This window comes from Equus asinus, chromosome 21 (genome assembly GCF_041296235.1).
Source record: "Equus asinus isolate D_3611 breed Donkey chromosome 21, EquAss-T2T_v2, whole genome shotgun sequence".
NCBI classification, from domain to species: domain Eukaryota; kingdom Metazoa; phylum Chordata; class Mammalia; order Perissodactyla; family Equidae; genus Equus; species Equus asinus.
Window position 1 is genome coordinate 76,390,060 of NC_091810.1, and position 20,096 is coordinate 76,410,155.

The window sequence follows — 20,096 nt, forward strand, 5'->3', positions numbered from 1 at the left end:
TACGTTAAACAGTGCGGGTGCGTTTCCTGGGTCCTCCAGTGGGGTGTGGCCCGGAGAGTGCTGGTGTTTCAGCGTGAAGCCTATACTTGGGGAGCTGTGAGGTTTTTATCCCAGGTCTCAGCAAGCTTACAGTGATGAAGATGAACAGGTTCGTTTCTCTTTCAGAGTAGCCAGCACACGCTGGCACGGCCCCTCTATGGGTCAAGGAGACAGACAGCTCTCCTCTGGGTCCAAGGGAAGAGCGAAGCCAGAGGCCTCCCAACGCAAGAGGAGAAGCAGGCTGCATGCACTAGTGGGCTATGAAGTGCACGTTCTGGGTCAGCCAATCTTCATTCTTGTGAATCTGGAAGGATTTGGCACTCACAAGCTGCATAAAGACAGACAAATTATCATACACTGAAAGCCAATTAGGTTCTTTGTTTCTTTGATCATTGCTTTTCTGTTTGAAAAGGATTTCCACAAAAGAGGACAACTGCATCCACAAAACTAGATGTAGGGATGATACTACTTTGTGGACACTACAAAAATAATAACAAACTTGAAGATGTCAAACTGGTTCTGGATGCTGTAAAAAATCTTTTTTTAAAGGGCTGTGTAGTTTTGATAGTGTTTGATGCATGTTTCAACATCAAATAAAAAATTTCCATTCTGGAAAACTTCAATTACTAGAGGAACACATGGAGGAGGTACACGTCATTAAAGTTATTTCTCCCCCTTTTTTCTCTCTTAGCAATCATGAGGCTTAACATACATCCTTCATCACTGCAAACACACGAAAGGGATGCCCCTGTTCCAAGAGGCTCCAGGAAGAACGTTATTCACTTAGCAATAATAGTCAAGGTATCAGAAAGCAATTTGGCTCTATTTCTCTTGATGCTTCTCATATAATCACTTTAGCCAGTCTAGCTCTTAGAGCTGTCACATCATACTACTGACTCTACCTTCTCACTCTTCTCTCAAACACGCAGGTCTTTCCCAAGGTAGTATTTCAGGAAGTCTGTCTTCACAGCAGTCCAGAGATGAACTGCGGTGGGGAAGGAATGCTGCAGGCTGAGTGGCTACAGCAGTAACAGAGGTGTAATGCGGATGGTGTAAGGCTATCTTTTTCCCACATATGTTGCCATGTTTTATAAACCATTTTGCCCTGGGGGCTTTCCACCTATTCAAACAGCAAGTTTCAGAGCCTGGGTGAAGAGCAGCTATCTTGTAAAAACAAAGACACTGCTCAGTTTTAAAGGTCAAATTAATTTGGGGGGGGGGTTCCCACTAAAACGAAAGGCTCGAAAGTCAGGATTTGTCAAGGAGAAACTATTTTTTTAAATTATTTTAACATATCAAGAAACAACCTGTAGATCAGAGAGCTCCGTCCCTTAGGGTGGAGGAGACTGCCCTTCCACCTACCAGGCTGGGCCAAGGTTTCCAGCTCTGGGATAGGAGGAGGGAGGGAGCAGGGGAGGAAACGTCGGAAGTCCACCTCTTGCCGTCCTGAGTGGCTGGAGACGGAGCTGGGAAATTCCTCCACGGCCCAGACCAACCTCAAGGTGAATGGGAAGTGAAGGGGGAAGAATGGTGAGGTTTAGAAAGACGTTCGTCAGCAGGGACACAGAAGGAAGACTTCTGCAACCATTCCCCTCTAGGCAACCAGTAGCCACTCTGCAGAGGAGCAGAAGGAAGGAGAGGAAGTCTGAGAGACCGAGCAATTTACCTAAAGAGCTGAGCATTTACAGTCCAAAATGGATAATATAAATTAAAGCGGTGGATCAAGTTTACCAAACTGAACTAAAATTTAGGACTACCCACCTCCCCCCTAAGAGAGATAGGAAAGCTACATTTTCTTTACCATCTAAGTTGAGTGCGAAGTCTGAACTCAACTCTTTCACAGAGGCATAAAGTGAGGAGGGGCTGAACGCAAATGACAGCCACGGAAATGGAAAGACAGCCAGCTCTGCCTCCTCCGCTCAATTAAAGTTGATTCATTCAAAGTCTACTGGAGACAAAAAGTTTACTGAAAAAACTAGGATAAGGAAGCTAAACACTTCCTCACAGCTTTGAAAAGCCGCCAGCACACATCGTGACTGACCAACAGAACTGCGTATGTTATTTATAGAACAAGTACAGAATTTCAAAGATGTATACAGTCCTTTTGTTTTTAATTTGCTGTAGAGGTCTTTGACAGAAAGAACTTAGCAAACGCCTTTTAGCCACTGCAGAAACATAAACAAAATACTTCCGGTAAGGAAGTGAATGTATCAAAAATAAACTTAGAAGGAATTTACAAAAGCAAAATCCAATATTCAATGTGGAATTTGGTGGGAACATAAGAAGTAATCCCTGTGCTCTTGCATAAGATGAAAAAAGACTATAATACTTCAATGATCTTAGTTTCATCAAAAATGCAATAGTGTTCTTTTGCATAAAGCACAGGTTTAGAAAGAAGTTCCCTAACTTTTCTGGAGCTTTAGGTTTCAGATATAGTTTAAACATATTTTCCATCAAATTCGGTGAAATCAAGGGTTTGAAAAATAAGCAATCTTGCTCTTCCCCTTTAAAAAGCAATAAAAAGGCTCTAAGCAGAGAGGTCAAACAGCTGAGACGCCACCAGATGCCTGGTCCCAACCACTGTACCATCAGTTCCCTGGGTGGCTTGGTTCAAGTGACATCTATCCAGGAATAGAAGAGATGCCCACAGCAGGCTCCCATTTCTCATTGACCAGTATGGTTGGACAGCATCCTAGTAATTGTTTCCTGGCTTACTCAGAAGTTTCAAATCCGACTGTTAGTCTATCAGATGATAGAGTGGCTTGCTTAATATCATCTTATCATTCTTTGTCTGAAGACACCACCTGACAACATGCTGAACTCCATTAAGGTTCTCATCTCTCTCCTCCCAGAGACTCTGGAGCTGGGTATGAAATTTAACTGATAAAAACTGCTGTATGATGAAGTCTCTTTCAAGGGGATCGCCAGCCACCAGAATGCTACTCTTTCCCCAAGTGTTCATTGCTTAGTATCTGGTATGTGTGTACGTGTGTAAGAAGACTTCCAAATATGTGTTCCTCGACGGTTTCTGTGGAGCATGTGAAACTAGAAAACTGGATTAGAAATAGTCTTATAACCACCACCATGTGCACACCCTGCAGCGCTATCTTCCAGAGTTGCCAAACCTCCCTGCATCTGATGGCTGAGTGGCAGCTGCTACATCTGATCTGATAATACACGTGACTCTGTCATGCGCTGTATCTTTTAAACATTTCTTTTCCCCTTCATTGGCAGCTTGAACCATTTTGGCTCCGCCGTATGGTTCTGATGACTCCAGAGAAATCGTTTTAGGGAACGTCACTGGCTGGACCTCCCCATCACCGAATTAGCCACAGCCTTTGCGTTTCTGATCTTCCCTCTGCAGCAGGACGACACCCAGCTTTCCCCAATCTTTCTTCTCTTTTTTTTTAGCTCAGTCTTATCTCAAAGCATAATATTCTATCTGCCCTTTTTTTATAGTTATAAAAGTTGAGAAAGATGACACCTCCAATTAAAAGAAACTTTTAATGTCACGTTCTGAGGGAGTAGAGGGATAAAAGGAGCCACAAAGGAGAAGGGGATCAATAGTAACCTTATTACAGATCATCTCTGGCTCAGTCCAGACTGGCAGACTCCATTAATTACAAAGTGTGATTTATCTCTTCATGGCATTAAGCAGTGGCAAGACAAAGCACATGAAGCCATACCAACAACATACAGCAGAGCGCTCCTGATGCCATGCTGACTGCCCACCTGTCTGTGGGAGAAAAAAAACTTCATTTCACACATTTTATTTAAAGAAGCTTGTGTGGTTTTTTTGAGAAATATTTAAAGTAATGAGTTAGAAGGGACTACTCAGTAACTTATATAAAAACATTCACAGAGAGCAAATAACACCTTCTTAGACAAGCATCTTGTTCCTCCCTTTTAACACTAAAAAAATACTTTTCTCTACTGGATAAGTGGATTCCCCAGAGTATGCTTTCTTAATTAAAAGGGAAGGCAATTAAAATCAAGATTTTTGCAAAGCTGTAAAAGATCAAAACAAATTAGTTTCAAATAGAAAGTAGAGTAAAGGAACTGCAATGCTAAGAATGAATCATGTGTCATCTCCTCTGAACAGACAGGGGCTGCCTGAGAGTCCACTGCTGTGCAGGTGAACAGCCAAACTGCCGGGAACAGAGTCGGGCATCATTCCTTTACTTTTTCAAAACTCTTCTCTCCTTTTCCTTCCCTACGACTTCATCTTCAATTTAATTACGACTGAAGCATATTCCATAGAAGAGAAAAACTGTAGCAAAATCAAGGAAAAAACATTTGTTGCTTTTAAAAAATTTTTATCATGGGGCCAGCCTGGTGGCTTAGCGGTTAAGCTTGCATGCTCCGTTTTGGCGGCCCAAGGTTCGGCGGTTTGGATCCCGGGCGCGGACCTACGCACCGCTTATCAAGCCATGCTGTGGCAGGCGTCCCACATATAAAACAGAGGAGGATAGGCACAGATGTTAGCTTGGGGCCAGTCTTCCTCAGCAAAAAGAGAAGGATTGGAGGTGGATGTTGGCTCAGGGCTAACCTTCCTCAAAAACAAAATTTATTGTGATAAAAACACAACATGAGAGCTACCCTCTTAATGAATTTTAAGCATTGAATACATTACTGTTGACTAACGGCACAATGCTGTACACAGATCTCTAGAGGTTACTCATCTTACTTAACAGAAACTTTATACCTGTTGATTAATAAACCCCATCTCCCCCTCCTCTAACCCTGTAACTACCATTCCAGTCTTTGATTTTATGAATTTGACTATTTTAGAACCTCATGTAAGTGAAAGCATGTAGTACTTGTCTTTCTGTGTTTAGCTTATTTCACTTATAATACTGTCGCTAAGTTCAATGAAAAAACGTTTAAAGAGAACTTTCTTTTTATGCAATACTACACAAAATAATAAAATTCCCAATGTTTTTTTCTCAGAGGAAGAATGTTGACTCCTTGCTCTCCATATGTTAGTAGAGATTTCATAAAAATTTTAAAAATTCAATTCTAGAACAGATGGTCAATCTGAAACTAATAAAGATATCTAGAGAGCTGAATTATTACTTTTACCAACTCTAAAAGGATGGTGAAAATCAATTTAGTTTAAAAGGATGATGAATTAGTTCGCTTACACTGACAGGAGAGGGGGGATACAGTACTGAAATGCCAGCGCACTTAAGAGTGCTGTGTATTACAAAGAGCATCCAGTTAATCACTGGAATCTCGCAAACTCAGCTTACGTAATCCTTATTTTCTCCCGCCAGCCTTTAATTATATGAGAGAACAAGCTCAATTTTGATCTCTGATTGTGAACAGTGGATGCATTCAAGTTCACTTACGTAAATTTTAAGTAAAAACTTTAAATTTCCTGTTTTCTGAAGTAATAACATAAAAGATATGTTCAGATACTTATAATCAGATTTCTTTGAGTGGAATTTGATCTAACTATGATTATAATCTCCCTTATTTTAAGATCATTGAAACTGCCTTTTAATAGACACCAAAGTATGCAAAATGAATTGTTTTCCACCTTCATGGGAAGCAAGAATCAGAAACAAGGTACCTATGACTTCAAGAGCCCCACACAAACAACTTTAGATTATCATTATTGAAGATATCCAGGCTTCAGCCATATATCAACAACATATCATTCATCAACATGAACCATATATTGATCATTCATCGACAACCACACACAGCTAATTTTCCTGATCTAGATTGCAGAAAAAAACTGGACAGAGAGTCTACTTGGGCTCTAACCCTGGTTCTGCCATTAATCTGATGTACCACAGGGCTTCCATTTTCTTATCTGCAAAATGAAGGCGCTCCACAGGTGGTCCCCGAGCTCGCCTTCACTCCATCCCTCCCATGGCCCATAATGCCTAATTCTGAGCACGACCCTTTATCGCTCAAAAATGTGCAAGAACTCCCACAGTCCAAACTTGGACTTCCCAGAATATGTGCTTCCCATTTCTGAGTGTGTTTCACGCTGTGAACTCAGCCTGCAACAGCACCCTTCTTACCTTTACCTGCTGAAGTCTGACTCATTCATAAAGGTCTAGCTCAAAGGCCAAAGATTCCTTGAAGTCTTCCTAATTTCTAAACCTGAAACTGACCATTCTCTCCCATGAACATCCAAATAGTTTGTTTACATGTTTTTAAAAATCTGTCTATCTATTAATAATCCAGTATCTTACTATCTATGGATACATTTCATCTCTTCTATTAAATTGTAAACTCCTCAAGGGAAGAAAAGTCTTATTTGTCTGACAATATGTGGTCATTCCCACTCTCTATACCAGTCCCATTCTCATTTTTAACAGCCCCCTGCCCCCAATCTGCCTAATCTAAGAAGATGTCTGTACTTCTCTTCTTCCTCTATTCCTGAACGGCTCCGATACCTACTTTCCTGAGTTAGGTCCCAGGCTCGAACCTCACCACTTTCAGGACCCAAGTGGGTACCACAAATAGCGTAAAACCACAAGTGGGCAGCTTTAAAGATGTGTTTGCTGGGTGGGAATCACAGGAGCCATCAGAACAACCTAGGGGCCATGGGCAGGGTGACAATATAACTAATTACCTAAACAGAGACACTTTTAAGGGTTAAAGGGAGAATTAATAATTACGCTGGGACAACAGGTGTATCAATAGGGTCTGTGCCAGGAAAGTTGGGATACGTGGCCATCCCACGCATGAGCACCCTTTTCCAGCCTCCATACTAGATTAAGTGTTCGCATCCCCATCATCAATTCCTTCTCTGCACTCTCCTTTCTCACAAAGAAACTGGCATATTTCTGACATACCAGTTTATTAATAAGAACGTAGACACTGAAAAGTGATCACAATCTTGCTGGCATAAGTATCTACCTGTAGACTTAGGAAATATCACGGTCCTGCCCTCACCGGAGGGTAAGCTTCAGCAGTGTGGACAGGCAGCGACACGGGAGTTCTGGAGGAGAGTTCTCAAACTACCCTTACTTCTCATTTGGAGTCTTCAGGTCATAAGTGGGAAGTCAACAAAGTGAAATAAGATCTTATTTCTAAGGTTAGTCTTGGATTAAGCTCAACATAACATTACAAAAATAAAGAGCTATATTTAAAGTTACAGGCTGTCCAAGACCTCAGTACATTTCCCATAAATATTTAACCTACTCCTTTAGCTAGCTTTAGTAAATTAATTGTCACAGGTGAGAAACCATTAGGTCACTAAAAAAAGGACTGAAAATATTACAAGAGTTATAATATTGCTGTAGCAAAGGGATAACTTTAAAAATTCAAATTATAATAATTTAATTTTAAATATTTTATAGCTTAGTTTATCAGATGGAATTAGAAACAGAACAAATCAATAAAGCTAGGAGTTATTTCAATTGAACATTAGTAAGAGTAATTTCACAATTTAAAAAATTTAAACAAGCTAATACATTCTGTCTTATGACTTCCACAACAACACACATTGTTAAAGTTATATGCAAACAAGAGTTACATATAAAGTTATATACAAATAAGAGGTACGTAATAAGTGTCACCATCTACCAGTCCAGGAAGAGGAAGGGGCAGGGAACCAAGCAACACTGAGCGATTCCTGTGTCAAATACTGTGGTGGGTGACGTGGAGGCTGTTGGTATCCGTGAGGCTCTCTAACGCAGACCCTGGGAACCTAGCCACAATCACTCCTGCTCTGGATTGGCTCTCAGCCCCCGAGCTAGGTCCTTGGTACTAACCCTTGTCCAGACTATTCTGTTATCACCTACATGGGGCACCACCACCCCTCTCTCAGGAAGTTCTTGTTTCCATGAAGAAATGTCACTGAGTAAGTGCTACACAATCAGTGCAACGCTGAAGAGGGTAGGTGATGTTAGATTTTGGTCAATAAAATAGGTCTGCAAAATGATTTTCTTTGTGGCTTACGCTTAAAAAGCGTTTACAAATATCAGCTAGTTACTCTGGCTTCCCTCATAAAACTTAAAGAACTGGGAACTAACTAGGTGGCCTGGGTCACAGAACGAAAGAGCTCTTCAAACTTTTTTGTTTTTGCCTCCTTTTCCTATCTTTCCCTCTTTTTCCCCAAAGGAATCTCACTGTAAGCTTCCTGTTGATTTAACTCCCTAGCTGCCTCCAGTAACTTCTAGTCGACTGGATGGCTCCCTGAGGACAGGGGCCATTCACGCTCATCTCCGTGGCCCCTCAGCACCCAGCACGGTGCTTCCCCCAGTGTGTATCAGATATATTTGCCCCTGCTCTTCCTTCTTTCTGCAGGTTGACTGTTGCTCTCTGTAGTCTGCCCACAGTGTCCTGATTAATTTTGTTCAAACCAGTATTTCCCCAAATTATTTCACCATGGAACCATGTGACATTTACCAACATCCTAAGAAACCAAGGTTCCTCAGAACAGACTGTGGGAGATGCTGACCTAAAGCGCCTTTTCTTTTCCTTGAATTGTACAAATCCTCTGAATTGCAGCTTTCTGAGCAAGTTATAAAACAGCCAAAAATATTTCTAAGGCGTAGGATGCAATCCCATTTTGTCTTTGACCACGGCAGGCTACACCAGAAGAAGCCTAGTGTTTTGCAGTCTTAGCTCGTGCTGTTAGTGTGGAGGAGGTGGTGGGTGAGGCCTCTTACCCCTGAGCACCCGAGCGGTCACAGTCGATGGCCTGGCCCATCTGGGAGGGGTGTGCCCAACACCTCCCTTAACCCTGACAGGCTGGAGGGTAACCGCCAGCGCTCACACCGAGTTCTGACAGCTTTATCTACGTTGTGAGCTTGAAATGGGTGTTGTTCATCCACTAAATGCTCCCTTGCAGTTATAATAAATCAAAAGGTACAATAAGAGCAGGATGCAATTAAGAAAATGCAAGATACACCTTAAGTACAAATACGTAATATTCTAGGTGTCCTGAGGATACCTCATGATTGTTAAGATGATTACAAACTGAGGTGCCTCAAAGCAGCTGCCATTAGGAAGGAAATCATGGCACAGTAGAGAATCACATGATGGAAGCATCTGCCCCTTATAGTACTTGAATTTATTTTTTTAAAAAAATCAAATTTCTCATCTTTACCAGTTTCAAAAATGAAAAAAAATAAAAATGAGTGAATCAATGGTTGGTTGCAGGGGAAGATAAAAACTCTTTGCTACATACATGTGGAAAGTAGTGTATCCTTTAGAAATCAATTCAGATATAGTTCTTGAAAAGCTAACTACTGTTTAATCCAGCTGAGGCACGCGTCTCTGAATCCTGGTTTCTAAAACAACAACAAACACTAAACTCTTTCAAATGCAGCAAGGTTGGAGGATAATTTCCCCAGCACAGGTGAATGAAGGATGAAGGGGGAAAGCACACTCTGCAAGAGCTCCTGAGGATGCCCAGTGGATGGTCCTCGGATGCCTCTCTCGCTCGCTACATCAAAGTACAAAGAACTACTCACCATGTCGTAAGTTGTCACAATCTTCTTCAGAACCTCAGGCACGATGCCCTGCAGCTCCATGGTGGGATACTGCTCGCTGAGATTCAGGACCACGAGGGGTGTGTTATCAGGCCCCAGAAAGCGGGGAGACACCGCCAACATGCACTGCATGAGATTGGCCACGGAGGAGAGGCCACACAGCTCCTTGAATGACACCACCGCATTCTGTTAAAGGGCAAGAAAGGAGACACTCTGTAATTAACTGGGGGCTTTAATTTCTCATGGATGTGATATTTAATATACTCGGCTATACCTGAACCGCCTGGTACAACAGTTGTTAGCAATGTTATGACAGAACTGGCTAATGATTATTTCATCCTAGGAAAAACGGCTATTCTCCAAAGTCAATATAGTTATAGATATTTGTAATACCAATTTATCAAAAGTGCAGAAAATGCAAATAAGTTAAATTCTTCCAAAGGGCAAAGCCTCTTTTCAAAGTTCACAGCAAGTGCTAATGCTGATATGCAATTATGAGCAAACGGAAAAGAATGGCTTCTGTATTCAAGAAAGGTAAAGATGAAGAAAAAAAATCAAACCAGGTTTAAAATAAGTCTCAAATATGCCAGCCATCCAAAAAGGAAAAGAATATTTGTGAGGCAGAAACTTGAATCTCTCTCACCTGGATGCCTGCTGGTTCCAAATCTAGAGGAATTCTGAGGAGGCTGTGCGTTACTGGGGCCGTCTGCCCAGTGGAGACCAGGGTTCCCACGGTCTCCCTATGAGTGTCTCCACTGATTTCAACGTTTCTCCCCCTTTCTTTTTCCCTAGTCACCAGAGGTATGCCATTAAACATCCATTAAAGACAACACTTCACCCGGTGAACGGCCAGAGCTAGCATTCTTTCAGCACGGCCCGATGCTGAGCTCCGGCTGGCGTATGCATCAGACCTAACCTCATCTAACCTGCTCAGCCAGCCCGGCACAGGTGAGGAAACCGAGCCTCGCTATGACCTCTGTGTGTCACTCGTCTAAGGTCACACAGCTGGTAAGTGAAGGAGTCAAAATTTTACCTGAAATCTGTTGATGTTGAGACCTAGGCTTTTAACCATTATGCTATAATAACAGGTAAATTCTCGTTAAAATAGGAGCCAGGCGTATTATTCCAGGCACACAGGTCCAACCTGGGCTGAGCCAGGTGGCGAGAGTGGAGGGATTCAGGCCCTCCAAGCCCTGTGCCTTCTGCTGTCAGATACCCTGGTTGTTGGAAATGAGTAGCACTTTAGGTTTAAAGTTAAACATTTTCTTTTTATTAATATTGCTTTAAACATGGACATCAAACTGTAAGTCATTTTGCTCAAAATCACTTCGATGCTGACTGCTTATAACAGTAAGTCACTGCCGTGATGTCTAAAGAGGGGTCTCGCATGCACTCTATCACACCTCCGTTTGATTTTCTTCACAGCACCTGCTTGCATCTGCAGTCGTCCTATTTGTTTATTCATCTGCTTAGGCTCTGTTTCCCCTCCCCACTGCTCACCCCCAACCAGAGTCATCTGTTGGTTCACTGCTGCATCCTCACAGCCCAGACCGCCTGTGCATGGCACGGCAGGTGCTCATTAACAGAGCCACCGACCCCTCTGTTGGGTTCAGCGCAGACACGAGGCTCTGGAAAGATGATGCTCAAGTTCCGGAGGATCCTCAAGGGAACTCTGTGTCACATGCACACAGCAGCCGCTGGGCACAGGACAACGTGGCCTGCTCAGAGCTGAGGGTTTACCAAACCATTCTCACCCTCAGAACAGGAAAAGCCCTTCCCGTTTCTGTTATGCATTTACTATGAGAGAAAGAGAATAAAATATCTCTGTTGTGGGAAGGTCTTCTTATTAACGGAGTATCCATCGAATCCGCAGAGGAATGAGCTATGTTGAATTCTCTGAGTCAGATTTTTACTCGCTGGTGGCAGTCCTCTCATAATATTTATGTGTTTTTACATATATAATCAGCTAACGTTATATGATTATATATATATATTTTTAATAAACTCACACTGAGCAGCTGTCACTCCGACAGCACTTCTCACACTGGGACAGGCTAGGGCCGGTATCTCTGGGGGGTGGGCCCTTGATGCCTAGGTGTGTATCACTTGTGGGCTGTCGAATACTGCTAGACATGTGGATGATGCTTAATTACACACATAATTCCTAACGGATTGCTTTAAGCCATTATACAGTTCAGAGGTAATTATTATCTTAGACCTCTAATAAATACTGACACCACATCTTTTACTTAAACAATTAAATAGCTGTCTTCTAAAGCCAAGAGGAGGCTCCATGTAAACACGCTGGCTCCTTTAAGGGCTTGCTATTTTCCCAGCATTGTAGCTCCCTAAGAAAGGACTAAAATATGCCCCTTTTATTTTGATAGGCCATTAATTTGTGTTCCAGCTGAGGAATATTCAGAAATACCATAGATTCCCCTGTACATTATTAGAGAAAATGAGGAACTGTTAAGCAGTCATTAACAAGCACCAGGATGTGGCATGTGAGACAGCAGCAAGACTGGTTTAGTATAACACGTTATCAGCATTTTTGTATTTATCAAGACCAACTGTGGTTTTGGAAATTTAAATGATAAAAAAAAGAGAGACGACTAGTAAAATTCTAATAACCAATTGGAATGTACAAATTATTTAAAATCAAATATACTATTGTAAAAAAAAAAACCCTCCAATATATTCATAAACTATGCACATGCACTAAGAAGGAAAACCGCTGAGTAAATACTTAACCACAAGAACGTACCTGCATGTTCTCTCTCAGATCTGTGGCATCGCGTATAGGGGGCTGGGCATTCTTGAACACCTCATCTACAGTTTTAATCCACAATGTTCTCAAAGATGCATATTCCCTGGATTTCTTCCCTTTTCTCACAGAGAGCCCCCTTTTATGAGGTTTCCCTCCTCCTCTTCGGTTAGTAATAGCCACATGGACAAACAGAGAAGCGTGTGCTAGGACCTCTCCAGTCAATGACTGGAGGGGGACGTGGCGGTAGCCCGTTTGTAAACACTCAAAGGGAATGGTGTACTGACCAATAAATTCGTCCCCAATGTAGTCATCATCTAGTACTACAAAGCGCACCATGGCCAGTTCAGGCAGGTTGATCTGAAATTCAAAGCTTTCATCAAAAATGGGAGCGTCTCCATTCTGGTGCACTGTTTTTGTCCTTTGTTCTGCACAGTCGGCAGGGATCCCGTGAATTTCAACATAGACATAAGGATCCACCACGTCCCCTTTGGCACCGGACCCTTTGGGTTTGGGAAAGTTCTGCCCGCTGATGATTTTAATGTGAAGAAGTTGAGGCGAGACTCCTGGGACAGAGTCCTTCGTATTGGCGCTGAAGAAAGAAACTTCCTCCCTCATGATAGCTGGCCGAAGGACATAGCCACAGTTTCCATTCTGCCTAAACCAGCCAATATTCAGGTCCATCATCAGGCCCGGGGTCTGAAAATTCATGGCTACGATCTGACAGCCACATTTCCAAAAATCTTGAGGGTTCATATTACTAGAGTCAATTCTCATTGGACTGGGAAAAACCCTAGCAAGAAAACGTTTGTTGTAATTCACAAAGTCCCCTGGATTTTCATTGGCGTATTTGCTGGCAAGCACTTCATTAAATGAACAGACTTCCCAGTACTTCTGAACCTGAAATGACACCTGAAATTCTTTGAACTGAACGGACTTGCAGATGCTCACCAGTTCAGACAGTTCTTTACAGAGCTGAAGCCGCTTCACAGGCACGTTGTTGGGCTGCTCCACGTTCTCTTTGCCCACCCTCTGAGACATTTCAGCTCCTTCGTCTTCATCAGTAACATCTCCTTCGACTCCAGAGCAATTTGAGGACAGCTTTTTTGCTTTAATTAGTATCTTCCCTTTCAGGACATCTGGGGATGGCAGATAAGATTCCTCAACATTAGGTGATGTTGTATAGAGCTTGTCACCTAAAATTTTCTTCATGTGTTGAACCATTACCTTTTGTTGTTTAATAGAACAGTGATTTTCTAAACACAAGATAAGAGGATACTCTGAAGCAAAGAATGCATACTTGTTAATAATATCAATGACACTGCGGAAGACTATCTGAGACGTCATGGTGTGGCCCGTGTAAATCACAGGTTCGTTATCTGGCCCATCCCATACATCTAATTCAACACTCCGGCAACCCATTTTAAGAGCTCGAATGTATCCTGTGATATCAGAGGGACCTCGGAACTGATCCTCTATTAAGTATGTATTATGAGATGAGTTTATAAAGTAATGAGACAAAGGTTGCTTCATATCCTGACAGACCTTCTTATGTTCCGGATCAAATATATAACAGTCAGGTGACATAAGGTAATTAGTGAACCCGTCTATGGAGAGCCAGCCCTTTTCCTGACCCTCTTTGGATGGCTCATATTTGTGAATAATTTCAAGGCTTATTTCCTCATTTATATGTGCCACACCCTGTTCTGCCTCAAGAAACATCATAAGGTCCTTGGTATCAAGGAATTCTTTATTGCTTGAAAACTGAACTAAAAGGAAATAAATTTCAGGTCTGGTACAAAGCTCATGGAAAACCTCGACAAATTCTTCCTTTGTGACTTCAGTACCAGCTTTGTCCTTGGATTTGTGCAATTCTTTGAACTTAAGCTCGATTTTGCTGGTTTTTAAGCCTGGATTGAGGTTTCTGATACACTGCACAGCATTACACAGAGTTATATGTCCAAGGTTATCTACATCAATTTCACTAAACATTTGTGAAACCCAAGAAGTCCTCATGTTGTCTTGGCTACTTTCTAACATATCAAGTGTATGTTTTCCATAAGAAATTAGGTACCGCAGTCCCGTAACCCAGATGTTCGCAACGTCTGCAGAGTTGGCAACCAAATCAAGTGACTCATAATTCTCTCCGTATATGACTGAAAACGCACAATCTTCAGATATCTGGTCAGAAATGCCATTGCTGCGGAAAATGTCTGTATTTTTTCCTGTTCTCACTTCCTTGATGGATTTAATATCGATCTTGGCTTTCTCAGAATCCTTTTTAGATGGTTCCCACCTCAGGCTCTGCATGTCGGCATCCAGTAAAAAATACCTATGGTAAATTCTAGAGTTGGAGCGAACCTTTTTGAGTTCTGAACCCTCAACCATTGAGTTGATGCAATCACTTGCACTGCTGATTTTCTTCTCCGTTGGCATGCTGCTGAAAGAGACTGTCTTCTTCCGTTCTCTTTTCTGTTTTGTACCATCCTAGGAGAAAAAAATTAGTGTATTAGAATAACATGAACATTGGTTTCTATGTTCAAGATGAGAAATCAAAATTTAACTTCCTTGAAAAAAAATCATACTATTAGGATTTCCTATTGTATGTCCTATAACGAATGATACTCATTCGCTTCTAAAGCTAAGTAGCTTAGAATTTATAGCTTAATACAAACAGGTAAAAAAATCATTATTGAATAACTGTAAGCCATGAGTGTCAGGAGACACAATTTCAGTAGCATTCAATAAAATCTTGTATAGAGAACAGGCTACACAATTTGCAGGGCTCAGGGAAAAATGAAAATGCAGGACTCCTTGTTCAAAAGTTATTAAGAATTTCAAGGGGCCGGCCCGGTGGCCGAGTGGTGAAGTTCTCCCGTCCGCTGCGGTGGCCCAGGGTTTCACTGGTTCGGATCCTGGGTGCGGACATGGCACTGCTCATCAGGTCATGTTGAGGCAGTGTCCCACATGCCACAACTAGAAGGACCCACAACTAAAAATATACAACTATCTACTGGCAGAATTTGGGGAGAAAAAGAAAAACAAAACAGACTGGCGAGTTGTTAGCTCAGGAGCCAATCTTTAAAAAAAAAAAAAACGGGAATTTCAAGAAGGTGACAGAAGAACCTTAAGCCAAGTGCGGGGCCCTTCTGAATGTTGGGCCTGTATAACCGCACAGGTCATACACCCACGAAGCAGGCCCTGCCTGCACACACAGCTCCTACACAAGTGTTTCTCCAAGGATTGTCACTCAACCACTTGCCTCAGAATCACCTGGGTTACCTGGCTAAAGCGCAGACTCCTGGGCTCATGGAATCAGAGCTTTAGTGGGTGGTGACCAGGAATTTGCATTCTAGGCAACACTCCAGGTGATGGGGATGTACAGTAGTTTGAAAACCACTTCCTGACCACTTGGACTCACTAAGATGCCTGGGCTATTTCTGGAAACTATATACATATACCAAATGACCAGAAACAGCTAAGTATGAACCATTAAGTTGTGTGTTCAGTGAGTAGAGACTGGAATTCCAGCAGAAATTCCTGGCTCTTAGTCATGGTCCTAAATACTTCAGACAGATACCGTTGTACTGTTGACCGTTGCAGTTGTATGAAGTCTAGGTGGGAGGCCTAGATTCCAGCTGAAGGTGCTTCTAAAATCTCAGAGTTGGATTTCTTAAAGCCTACTACCAGCCACCAAGTCCATGCTTGGAACAGTGTCACCAGGTCCTTCCAATATTGACAGATGACTAACACTACCAAGTGAAAACCTTCAGGCAGCATCTATTTCTAAAGAAGTCTGCATCACCAATAACGCAGTCCTCAACTTTGCTGCACAACATAGCAGGTGCCCACCTTAAGGAGCTGACGCCACATCTGTGCACGGATTTAGGTTCTTTCCCTGCACAGATGTCTTTATTATTACAAAAGAAACTGCTCAAATATCTCACAACATCTTTCACAATTTTAACCTAAAACATGATATTGCCTTTCGGGAGGAGTGTGAAATTTGTGATAAATTTTCAGTAAGTCATTATATTCATAAATTAGGGATAGAGATGGAGTTTGGGATTCTATAACTTTCATGGCAATAAAGAAAAGAGCATGCAAAATATTATACAAAGGTGATTCTAACTTTCCTGCTCTGGAGAGAATCTATTTTGAATAAAATCTCTATACTTTAAAAGGCGATTATGCTGCTCTCTATGTACGAAATTTAAAACCACTTTTACTTTTTGACTACCTATACTTCCAAAGCAATTTGCAGAAGGTAATTAAACTTAAACTTTAAATCATGTGGGTATCATTTCCCTGAAAGTTTCAAAATGAACCATAGAGGCTCTCGTGATCTGAATGCCAAGATAAAACACAAAAGCCACCAGCCAGAGTATTTCTTTACAACCATATCCTCAAAACAATAAGATGCAAAAGATGTAAAAACTGTGGTAATTGTATCCATAAGATATACTGCATTGTAGCTGTCCCAAGTCCCTAAAGCATAGATCGTATTCCTTCTATCCAAGCGAGTTGGCATGAAATTAAACGTCAGCCATGCACAAGGGCATGAAACAAATGTATAAATTCCCTGTTTTTCAGAATGAAGGTTGTCTTTACCTTTAAAAACACATATTTACCTTTAATAATGACAACATACTAATTAAGGGAATTTTATAATCTTTATAAATTATATCTCAAAGTGCCCCTAGTGAAAATAAGTCACAAAGGTAAATGGACGTGCCTACCCATTAAAAAAATGTATAGCACTTTCTCAACACTGTAATCTTTTATTCTGTCACTTTTAACGTATTGATTAATATTCGACTACCACTTTCTAATTTATTATACCTGATATGTTTCAAATTCATAGATCTCTTTGTTATTGAGAGGGAAAAGCCGAATCGAAAGCAGGTTAATAACATACATATGTGCTCACACACCCACATCTGTGGGACAGGCGGCAGCTTAAATATCATACTTGTGGCTTTTTAAACATCGTTAAACATTGCCTTGCTTTTCACAAGCCAGTCCAGGCTTTGATTGGTGACTTCTGATCACTGATTGCAGACACATGAACATGACAGTCACCCAAGCACAGGCTGCTGTAAAGACAGCAGGGACTCTCCTTACCAGAGACTTCCCGTCTCTTCTTTCCCCTCTTCGGCTGTTGCCTAGAACCATCTGTCCTCTCATAGTACACCGAGGCCTGAATGAAAAGGTCTGTTTCTCCTTCCTCACTAGCAGATAAAGCTATTAGAAAACATTGATAGAGGAGTGTGCTTGCTTAGAGACCACAAAGGAGGACAGGTGTGAGCTTCCACTAATCCCTGGATGGACCAGAATCACTGGCTGGAAGCAACAGTGGATGTAAAGGCAAGCTGGTCCCCTGCAGCCAAGAGGCAAGGAACAGGAGGCCAGAAGCACTTGTGTGGAGGGAAGGAGAACTGAGGTTCAATAGCAGGAGCTCCAGGACCCCAACTTGCCTGACTCCCGGAATCTTTATCCCCCTCCTGTTCATTTCGACCTGTCTTTCTCTTTTTAGCCCAGTAGTGATCAAGTACTTGCATAAGCTAAGACGCTGGTCAGTAGCAGAGTTGGAATCTATTTAACTGTATTGTCCTTAGTGTCAATTACTTTAAATTTAATAACGAAAACTGTGATCAAACTATTTGTGTTATACATATAGTTTTTTTAACTAAAAGAAAACTAAATGCATATAACTTACATGCACCAATCACCTAAAACCAGAGGAAAAAACACAAGTTTCTGCTGAGATAGAGGTGCCTCAAAATATTTTTAAAAATAATATAAGTTATGTTTCAGAGCTGGCTCTTAAACTGTAAGTACTCATCACCTAAAGCTTATGAGTGGTGAAAACAACAAAATGTAAGCTTGCTCCACTGTGCATTTCTGCTACTCCCTTAGCTCTTATTAACATCCAAGCAGGAACACAAAACGAAAGTCCAGTCTGGAAGGAAACCAGCTTCCAAAAGAACCCACCTCCATATCAAGCCTGAAATTGTGAATTCTAGATAAAAAAATTATAAAATTTTGAACTGGAAAAAAGCTTAAAGATTCATTTATACATTTAACCAAGATTTATTTACAGATGAACAATTTTGTACCAGGAATGATTTAAGAAAGCAATGAACTAGAAAGAGGCTAAGCAAACTTTTTTGCACCACAGCAAATTCAGGAAGAATAAAAATGTTTATAGAACTTACATGTAACATTAAAAATGGACATAGCCATATTGAGCCCCATGGAAAGACATACATATTTCTAACAGACTGCTTACTTTATTTAACAGAAGCTTGCCACTACCTTTTGGCTAACAATATTATCATCTGGGATATTTAAGAGGTAATAGCAATTTCATAAATGGGCGTGGGCAGTTTCATAAATGCTCATCCTGAAATGAGGTAACGAATAGGTGGCCTCATTTCTTCTGCTGGCAAAGTGCTTGGCATTGATCCACTCAATCGAGCTCACATGGAGAAGAGGAAGCCAATCTGAGGAGTTGGAGCCTTGTCTCAGGGCACACGGTTAGCATCCTGCTGGAGGAGAATGGCCTCCAGTGTCCTAATGCATTCCTCTCGTATTTCAAATTTGATTGGCTTCCATTTTCTGTTAGATTATTTCTCGACAAAAACCAGGAGAAAATGATGACCCAGTATCCAGATTCCAGACACTGGCAACACTAGTGAAGGCGTCGAGGCAGTGATGCTGGGGGGGGGGGGGCATCGCAGATGGGGAAGAGGATGTGCTGTGAGAACAAGGCAGCCGTTTACCCTTCTGGATTATTTTGAGTCAAGTTATTTAATTCAACTTATAAATAACATTAAAGTAGGGTATGAGATCTTTATGTTTATTGAAGGGGGTCTACGATTAAAGAGAGTCGAGAAACACTGAGTTAAAGAAATTTCTATCCTTAACTAAACAAAATCAAACAAAACACCCCCAGAAAGGACCTGAGGCCGTTGGAGCGAGCACCGCAAGGCCTGCCCTTTCTTCAGCTTAGTAGCAACAACTCTGAATGGCAAGAAGTCATGCCGGGCACATCGGGGTCACCTTGCAAGAGTTGTCATACATCTTTACAACTTTGATGTGCTCTCCAAGATGAGCAAAAAGGAAAAAAAAATGGATCTGGAGCAAAAACGGTCACTGTGAAGGTCGTTTTATAAAATCAGATGAATAGAAAAAGAATCAAATAAGTTGGAGAAAATCGAGGTATGGTCAAATGCTGCCTCCCACTCACAAGGCACAGCCCTTTATTACAGTAACAGAAAGCTCCTTGGCCCGTGGATGCCTCTCCTCATGCGCCTCCTCCTCCATGACGCCCACTACTGTATTCTAAAAGCTCGCCCAGCCCAAGTTTGGCAAGACTCTATGAGGGCACAGATCTGCTAATGGCTTCAGAACCTGTGGGTGACTTGAAAGTCACAAATCTGGGCCCGTACAGTTCAGATGATAGCTTAGAACGCAGAAATCCAAAAAAGAATGTCACTCCCACTCTAACAAGAAAAAGCCAGACTATAAAATCATATCTTTTCTTGTATCCATCAGAGAACTGTGGTCACAAGGTAACCAAGGGAACTGAATTCCAAGAGTGACAAGCCCTTCCAGGGAAAGACAGGACATAGAAACTGTTCCATGTCTGGCAGACCATGGGAGGAAGAGGCCACCATGGAAGCAGGTAAGAAGAAATCAGCCAAAATTTTAAGGAGTTCTGGAAGCCGAGTGTGGGCTAGCATATCAGTTTAGAGTAACTGGGAGCCCCGGATGCAGGCAGAGTTTGTACTCACTTGTAGCCTTCTTCATGAGTGCGCCTGAGAAAG

The 20,096-nt window shown here is 41.8% G+C and overlaps 1 protein-coding gene across 4 annotated transcripts in view; it reads right to left on the bottom strand.

The window, feature by feature from the left end:
• PLCL2 (phospholipase C like 2) overlaps positions 1 to 20,096 on the bottom strand; it is a 181,161-nt gene that overhangs the window by 56,362 nt on the left and 104,703 nt on the right. For all 4 annotated transcript variants that reach the window (XR_001398233.3, XM_044754182.2, XM_014842164.3 and 1 more), the window contains exons 3-4: positions 12,265 to 14,751; positions 9,483 to 9,686 (exon numbers count right to left, since the gene is read on the bottom strand). Coding sequence is in view for 3 of the 4 variants with exons in the window: in XM_044754182.2 (XP_044610117.1) it covers positions 9,483 to 9,686; positions 12,265 to 14,751 (2,691 nt within the window). In the remaining variant the exon portion in view is untranslated. The remainder of the gene's footprint in view (positions 1 to 9,482; positions 9,687 to 12,264; positions 14,752 to 20,096) is intronic.